The sequence below is a fragment of the Habropoda laboriosa genome, unplaced genomic scaffold (genome assembly GCF_001263275.1).
Source record: "Habropoda laboriosa isolate 0110345459 unplaced genomic scaffold, ASM126327v1 scaffold207, whole genome shotgun sequence".
Lineage (NCBI taxonomy): Eukaryota > Metazoa > Arthropoda > Insecta > Hymenoptera > Apidae > Habropoda > Habropoda laboriosa.
The window spans coordinates 1,623,126-1,632,001 of NW_017100397.1; the positions used below are offsets into that span (position 1 = coordinate 1,623,126).

An 8,876-nucleotide genomic window follows, 5' to 3' on the forward strand; every position below is an offset into this window, starting at 1 on the left:
GTGTCCATAGCGTCGTTTAAGTGGCAATTTCAGTCCACATGGTGTGCTAAACGTATCACGATTCATCTTCGTGACAAGGCCCGTAGTTTATTCGACGCAACGAGCAGAACGTGGTTCGTTTTGTCGGTAATCGGTCCCGAGCCAATAAACGTTACTTTACCAACGGTAAATTCCTTTCAAGTGTGCTAAACAACGTGAAGTTCCTTGCAGTAACTAGGAAGGCTCGAATTATATCTCATATTGAATTACGCTTTTCTCGAACTAAACAACCGAGTATCGACATTCCAAATTGATGTAGTCGGTGAAAAAAATATATCGAAGTTGTAAAATCGATCATAAGTCAAGGAAAATATGTTTTAAGTATCTGGACAAGTAATTCAAAGAAATTTGAGGGGATGAGTTGAAAGCTTCACTAGGGAAGCATAAAACATACATATGTATGTTAACAAGTGGATTGTCATAGTGATTTTCATGACCAGCACTTGACACTTCGATAACGTCATCGAAATTTTTTAAACTACTCTTGATAAATAATATAAGAATGCAAAGTGAGATGCGCATTATTCTACAATTACGGATTGTAAGATATTCAAAATATTGGTAACCCTAGATATCACTCGATACTTTAATCTATGACCTCGTTACATTTCTTCCAACGACTAAATCAATTTGAATCGTTTGAGAAAACGGACAACAAGCGACCATCGAGCGATTGAATTAACGTTGACTTGATGATAAGCTAGATGGAAAATATTCGCGGCGAGATCAATGTCGCGTGTAACAACAAGCTTTCCCTCTATAAACCAGTTGTGCTCCACCAATAATTGCTAATTATGTGTATTTTAATTTGGGCATTGCCACTTACTAAGATTGTCCTATACGCATACGCTCATGAACACAGGCTCGCGCACGCGCCCAAGCAAACTACACACATTAAATGTTCACACGTAACGTACACGTATATAAACATACGCACTCACATATAATGTATATTTTATATAGAATTGCTTAAGAACGTTTTCGTAGACTTTTCTAAATGCTAAAATGTTTGCTGCAAAATAATGATTGCTATATTAAGTTTCTCTTTCAATATAAAGTTTGGTGTACGAAGATTTTTGAAAATTGTTCAAAATTCAATTTTGAACGCATGTTGCTTAATGTTGTTCACATTATTCATTTCCTTCTTGCAATGTACGAAATGTTCTAGAAAACGCATGTCGGCCGTACGAACCATTCAAGTGTCCAGGAGATGGAATGTGTATCTCGATCCAGTACCTGTGCGACGGAGCTCCCGACTGTCAGGACGGATACGACGAAGATTCACGATTGTGCACAGCTGGTAAATCCTTAGACATGTTATTTCATTTATATATTGATCAATTTGCTATTATTTATTACTTTTCTTTTGTTCACAGTAATGATAACATGTTCCTAGCTCATTAAAAAATAAAAAAGTACGATTCCCATTAAGCATAAGAAACTAAATAGTTCAGAGAACTCGCGTAACGCGGCAGTGAAAATAGGCACAAGGTTACGAGGAAGTTTCCATATGGAATGAACGTATCGAGCTTAGGGTGTATTGGTTGTCTGATTTCTGCTTGGCCGCTACTACTGCTTGGCCAACTGTCTATTACCAGATTACAATCACTAAGTTCCATATTATAGCATCTTTACTTATAAAGTTGACATCAACAAGTAGAATCAATTGATTCGAACAAAAATGAAAAAAGGCAGGGTAATATGTAAAATATGTAGACGACTTTATCGCTTGTTTTAGCGAAAAGACCTCCAGTAGAGGAGACTGCTAGCTTCCTGCAGTCCTTGTTGGCCAGCCACGGTCCTAACTATCTTGAGAAATTATTCGGGACCAAGGCAAGAGACACATTAAAACCTCTTGGTGGGGTGAACACTGTAGCCATAGCGCTTTCCGGTAAGCCAAGCTTATTTCCATTATAATAGTATATGTGAAGCACTTAAATTTCCTCTCAGTCTTTTATAATTGATTCAAACACGATAAATTCTTATTTGTAGAGTCTCAAACTATTGAAGACTTCGGTGCAGCCTTACATTTGATGCGTTCTGATTTGGAACATCTGCGCTCCGTATTCATGGCGGTGGAAAACGGTGATCTAGGAATGTTGAAATCGATTGGTATTAAGGACTCCGAGCTGGGAGACGTGAAATTCTTCCTGGAAAAGCTTGTGAAGACCGGTTTCCTTGACTGAATAGGCATTCCTTTGGAACGACACCACGGAGGCATTATAACATTGGCTGTATCGTATTACAATCGCACTATCCTGTTGCTTTAAAAGCTCGATTCTTTTGCAAGATCTTCCTTGTGAAATGATCGCCACCTATTTATCTCCTTCCCTTTTTCACACGCCTTTCCTCCTTCTACGACCGTTTCCTCCTTTCTCATTTCGCTTCCTTTCATCTATCAATGTCTTCTTATATTGTTCTTCTTGTTTTTCAAAGAACACATCGTGTACGAACACCGAAATATTGAGTCGAAGAGATATCCATCGTTATCGAGAGGCATGGGAGTACTGAACGCTTAAACTTTTACTAAATGTTTAAAGTCTAAATACGCTTGTACATCTATGCACTTTTATCGACGCGGCGTCCAGCTCTCTTTCGTGCCGCAACGAATACATGTTTAATTCGACGAATTTTTCTACGAAAGAAATAAAATGAAATGGAGAAAGGAAATAAAAAAAAAACAATTTAGATAGAAATGGATGGATGGACAAAGTCACATTGGAGCTACGGGCAAGAGCAATTACTAGGTCAATTAATTATATTTTACTCAAGCGTTCTATTCGGTGTCAGGCAGCTTGTAATCGATTAACTGTCGCTCGCTTTCGTGACCGGCATGGCAGCGTCGACATGCGATCAAAAACACAAAAAATGATATGGAAGGGGAAAAAAGAATATTACAGTCTGTTTAATAACTTAATCTCATTTATTGATCGCTGGTTCCCGTTTTAAGTATTAAAATATTTTGTCTTAGTTTCCATTATATGTAATGTTCATTGGTCTGATTTTCAATTTTCTCCCAAATGCAGCGCAGGAAGTAGAAACGTATCAATATATTCAATATTATTATTATAGAACTATCGCAAGGGCTCCCATGCATTCCTCTCCTATTCTGTTATCGAAGCTGTGCTTCAGTGACTATATTCGTGATATTCAAAATAACGACACGTACATAACTTCATGCATGCACAAGAGTATGCCTTACGGCGACATTGCACGTGGTTTCGTTATTGAACCATCGTACACACACACACGCGCGCGCGCGCGCGCATACACACACGTACATACATACACACGTACATACATACATACATACATACATACATACATACATACATACATACATACATACATACATACATACATACATACATACATACATACATACATACATACATACATACATACATACATACATACATACATACATACATACATACATACATACATACATACATACATACATACATACATACATACATACATACATACATACATACATACATACATACATACATACATACATACATACATACATACATACATACATACATACATACATACATACATACATACATACATACATACATACATACATACATACATACATACATACATACATACATACATACATACATACATACTACATACATACATACATACATGTGGTCTGCTGCACTTTTACAATGCTTGTAAACCGGATGATTACTTCTGGTACAGTAGCCCCTAAAGGTTCTTCTACGAATTTTAGTTTCCCGTACTGTATCAAGCCGAGATTGATTCTGGATATTGTACCGGTATTTCGCGGGTTATAACATTGTAAATGTACGTCATTTGTAAATGTACAAAAAATGTACGTTATGGAACACATGCTGACACTCACAAACATACAATTATTCACTGCTAAATAAGTGAGGGACAATCAGATAAATCTCAGATAATACCTCTTCCATTATATACGAAAGAGAGAGAGAGAGAGAGAGAGAGAGAGAGAGAGAGAGAGAGAGAGAGAGAGAGAGAGTGCTTTGATATACACTACTATGGAGTACAAGAGAGCACTTGATTACACGCAACGCGCGAGTCTAACAATAAGAACCGAGATTTTACAATTAGTGTAATCGGTTCTGTAGAGTAGTATCATTAGCGAGAAGCGTTGTCGACTTTGATTGATGAACGAAATACCTGTACGCACTTTTTTTCTTGTCGATACGCGTTGAGCAAAAATACGTAAAGAAGTCCGAACTTGAATATTTAAAATTTTTCGTTGATATATGTTTTAACGATTACATTAGACAAGAAGGTTATCCATTATCTCAATCGATTCCTGTATATCTTCTTGCTTATCTCTTTGGATACATTTCATTTCGAGACACGTTACAATGGAATCGATTACACGATTTCTTTCTTTTCGATCAATCGATGAATCTTTTAGTCCAATATAAATGGATGAATAAATTATACTGAAAGAAAAACACGTACATGTGCACACACAACACATACATGTATATACACATATATATATATATATCTATTTTAAGGATGAGAAACGGAGCAGGTACAAATTGAGAATCGTATCGTGTTCCTTCAGGGTATAACGCGCACTATACTTAAGAAGATAGATGAAGACGATGATAATGATGAAGCCAGTATATAATGCTATAATGTATTAATATTTTCATTACGGTAACGCAACACAACATATCAGTATAAATACATATCGAATAATAATCTAATCTGGAGATAACGAGTGCCGAAATCTCTCAGGGAGCCAATTCTCCAATTATTTCTTTTTCTTAAGATATGAGAGATCATGAGTTCCAGAATACAATCTCTTTTCGAGGTTGAAATTTTGAAATGATATTAAACGACAAAATGGAGAACAATCATATAATACGGCTACACCCTGTAGAGACTTCTGTATAATGATGAAATGCATCTCTAACCTATTAAGCGTAATATCTTCTAGTCAACCAATGACATATCTTCTAATTAATGATAAATAAGTTTATATAATTACATATCAACAAAAAAAGAGTCACTTTTATCAGATAGATATAATATTTTGGTATATAAAAAACGAGAAGAAAAAATGATAGAGAGAGAGAGCGAGAGCGAGAGAGAGAGAGAGAGAGAGAGATTTAACGTTCCCTCCAGATGTCAATTACGGTCCAAAGTAGGGCCTGGACCGAAGACAGAATCCTGAGGGAAGTTTGTGCAAAGTTTTAAGGAATCAAAACTTGTTTGGAAGGATAAAGATGTTCCGAATCTCCGCTCGTGAACGCTTTAATCCTTTCTCCTCTTCCCTACCTCCCATTTCGCCCCTATCACAGTCCTATTCATCCTCAATTTTGACGTGTTACATTTAAGATAAAACCGTTCATCTCCGGTGGTAAATTGAAATTAATACACCCAGGACACGTACGATGTGCAGCGCGGTATATTTCCATTTGCTTTTGAGTAATGGATTTCTGAAATGCTTGTACACGCCACGTGTTCTTCTCTCTTACTTACAGCGAACAATCTTATACTTGCCCTTTTTATTCTATGATTTAAACTAAAGAAATATTCCAAAACCTAATCTATATAGCCTAGGTACTGTCATTATGAATGTCATTGTGAATATTTGTTATGGTTGATATTCTATGAAATTGTTATTAATGGGTACGTTGCACGATAATTACAATTTCAACAAAGTTGCACTAAGAAAGTAATATGAATTAATTTTTATTGAAATTTATTTTAATAAAGTATATTAGACAAATTCAGAATTATATTGTAACAGAACATATTTACATAATTCGTCCATAGTATTCAACTAAAAGGATTATTGTGTAAAATGGAAGAATTTAATTTTTTTTGATTTATTCATTCAGGATGTTCCGTTTTTTGAGAAAGTTTCTCTCTGCGAAAAGTAATTGTAGCGTGAACGAGCATTATCGGATCTTATTGTCGGTCAATGACGGTGTACCGTGTGTGTACGTGCAGATACATTGACTATCTTAATTATCAAAGATTTAAACAATGTAATAATGTAATGAAAAATCACACGCCGTCATATCTATGTTACTTTCGACTTCTAATTGTTCTACTGCCAAATGCATTCTTATTATACGAGAACTGTGACGTACCGTAACTCTTGTAAGTGATCTTGCTTCTTAAAGTTTTGTACTTCTATTAATTAAAAACAATGTTTTTGCAAATAAGTTTAGCGCGCGATGATCATTAAATAAAGTGAACGTTTCTTCAGTTTTATTTCACAGAATTGACATTATACCTGACCACATATAAGCATACAGATGTGTGTGTGTGCGCACGCGCGCGCGTGTGTGTGTACATATCGTTCATGATTATTGTAACCATTAAATATGCTCTTTCTGCTTTCATACACATTTTTTCTTTTTTCCACCGGGTGGATGTAAAATCGGAATTTCATAAAACTGTAATAGTGAGTAATACTCTCCTCCCTTTAAGCTATTCGAAGATCCTTGAAAACTGTCCATTGTTTGAAAAGCTATGAAGCGAATAAAGTAAGGGAAACAAGTCAGACTAAATTTATCTGACGAAATATTTTATTTAGAGCATATCCAATTTACATATTAAAAAATTGAACGGAAAATAATAATAGTATTGAAATAAAATATATCTTGAGCTCTCATATCGTGGTTTATTTTATCCATGAAGTTGTATGCACTGCAACTGACATCTCCATTTAAGCAAAGAATTTACACAGTGTACAGATAAAGAAATGGAGTATTTAATTTACAGTCCAGTCGGACCGATTAATTGATATTTGTCAGTAACCCCACCGAGGTTTTTCAATTCTTCGACCAAATCTCGTACGTTTATCTTACGGGAAACAACTAATGTTCGTTGATTCTTCGGACCATAACTGTGCGATTTTAAACCCTGTTGTCTTGCTACCCTAAATCGATTTAAAAGTACATTTAATAAATTATATTTTTTAATTTTACTATCTATTTTAGAAAGTTCCATAGGTAAACATACTCATGAATTGCTGCTCTCTCTTCACTAGTAAAGTCAGCAGAAAATACTAAGTCATTTTGCATATCACCTGAAAGATACTTCCTCATGATGTCCTTTGCTTTGATCTTTAAGTCAGTCATATTACAAGAATTAGACTTTAATCCTAAACCTTCTCTACTAATCTGCTGTTTAAGCCTGCAAATATAAATTCAATGTTAATAGAATTGTTCACTAACTAAAACAAAAGTGATACTTACATAATAGGTTCCACAATTCCTTGTTGTAATTTCCCAAGACCACCACCAGTCCAACCCATTAATTTCATTAATTTTTTACCAATATTGTCATCAGAAATGCATTCCTCTTTTTTCATACTTTTTATTGTTGCTGTTGTAGTTACATTAGCATCCATATTTATATTGTGTTTAATCTGCGTGATATTAGAATGACAGATTACTCAAGGATGTCTTCAGTACATATGAAAATAGAAAAGAATCTTTTTGTTACAAACCTTAATTGTATAATAATGCTTCTCTAATTCATGTAATCCAACAGTGGAAGCTTCTTTCTTTGCCAATTTTTGATTAGAACTACAAGCTTCTGCTAGTAGCTTTGAATTAATAAAAATACTGCATTTGCTGTAAGCAAATGATTAATTAACTTTGAGAAATTATAGAAAATGAAGGAAAAATATTAACATACTAAGAGTCTTTGATTCTCTCAAATTTCCAGTCTAAATCTCCACCTGCTGCATTCACTGCACAGGCAAGTATATTTTGTGGTATATCCCCTGGTCTTTCCACTATCACAATATCACCAAATGAAAGCTCTTGTAATTTTCTGTGTTTGGCAGGTACTTCATTAGATTTTGAATAATGAGATGCTCTTTTACTTTGAGACTGATTTCCTGTTTCAGCTTTATTGGCAGATGATGAGGCAGTGAGTCCTAGAAAAAATATTTTCTTTAAAATAAAGAATATGAGAAACAAAGTACCATTATGCTTCTCTGATGACTATTCAATGAATGGCTTAACTCACAATTTTTTAATGTACCTTTAACCTTTAAACTAGCAGCGTCAGAAGCCTTCACAAATGTTCTTTGTATTTTATTCTTTTGTTTTTCTCTATAATCTTGAGCAATATCATGAGCTAATTCAGCTATCAATTGCATTGTCTCTTTAGGATACCTAAAGAAAGTTATCAAAATATAAGCAATGCAACAAATTTACCACTACAGTAAGCAACATAAATAAGTTTTAATATAAAATTATATTGTCCTACCTGCACCCAAGTACTTCGATATTGGTAAACACTTGGGCTAAACAAATAAGTTCGTCTTCTGGAAATTTATCTTTATGCGCTAAGAGAAATTTACGTTTAAGCTCCCAATGTTCATCAGATTCGTGTTCTGTCTTGTATCGTTCTACATCCCAATCTTCCTCTGCATTCATTTTCATTACAATATCATACAATTTATGTGACAAATTGCAAGTTTATATATACGTATCCACGTTAAATGTATACCATTAACTAAAAATGAAATATAACCTTTCATATAAATCGAAAGGACCGTCGAAAAATATGAACTCTTTTCTTACTTCGATGAAAGTATTCAAATCATTTTTTGTTTAAATATCATTTCTTTTCCTACGCAATTTGTATAAAATTTATGTTATAAAATGCAAATCTTTTCAAAATATTTCACGACCGAAGCACAGATTGTTACTACTAAATTCCTTAGATGGTAGTAGCTTTGGGAAGCTATAGTAAAATTTGTTCACACGCGCTAAATTAGTATAGTGAGGTTAAGAATACAAAAAAAATTAATATAATTTAAAAGAAACCAGTGAAACATG

General features: G+C 34.4%; 3 protein-coding genes across 3 annotated transcripts in view; 2 read left to right on the top strand and 1 right to left on the bottom strand.

Moving 5' to 3' along the window:
* Window positions 1-3,332, top strand: part of LOC108575190 (prohormone-4) — a 4,449-nt gene extending 1,117 nt beyond the window's left edge. The window contains exons 2-4 of the mRNA XM_017937923.1: window positions 1,208-1,339; window positions 1,778-1,930; window positions 2,032-3,332. Coding sequence (XP_017793412.1) covers window positions 1,208-1,339; window positions 1,778-1,930; window positions 2,032-2,225 — 479 coding nt within the window. The 3' untranslated portion in view covers window positions 2,226-3,332. The remainder of the gene's footprint in view (window positions 1-1,207; window positions 1,340-1,777; window positions 1,931-2,031) is intronic.
* A 3,359-nt stretch (window positions 3,333-6,691) lies between these two features.
* Window positions 6,692-8,477, bottom strand: LOC108575219 (NF-kappa-B-repressing factor). The gene is made up of 7 exons (XM_017937959.1): window positions 8,302-8,477; window positions 8,074-8,207; window positions 7,723-7,966; window positions 7,532-7,658; window positions 7,278-7,450; window positions 7,042-7,215; window positions 6,692-6,958 (listed from the first exon to the last, which is right to left on the bottom strand). The coding sequence occupies exons 1-7, from the start codon at window positions 8,475-8,477 to the stop codon at window positions 6,796-6,798; spliced, it is 1,191 nt and encodes a 396-aa protein (XP_017793448.1). The 3' UTR covers window positions 6,692-6,795.
* A 284-nt stretch (window positions 8,478-8,761) lies between these two features.
* The window catches only part of LOC108575126 (28S ribosomal protein S2, mitochondrial), a 1,091-nt gene continuing 976 nt past the window's right edge, over window positions 8,762-8,876 (top strand). The window contains exon 1 of the mRNA XM_017937843.1: window positions 8,762-8,786. Coding sequence (XP_017793332.1) covers window positions 8,762-8,786 — 25 coding nt within the window. The remainder of the gene's footprint in view (window positions 8,787-8,876) is intronic.

Coding starts and splice junctions, on each gene's coding strand:
- LOC108575219 (XM_017937959.1), bottom strand. CDS start 8,477: ATGAAAATGAATGCAGAGGAAGATTGGGATGTAGAACGATACAAGACA. Junction 8,208..8,301: donor ATCGAAGTACTTGGGTGCAG/GTAGGACAATAT, acceptor AACTTTCTTTAG/GTATCCTAAAGAGACAATGC. Junction 6,959..7,041: donor GAGAGAGCAGCAATTCATGA/GTATGTTTACCT, acceptor AAATCGATTTAG/GGTAGCAAGACAACAGGGTT.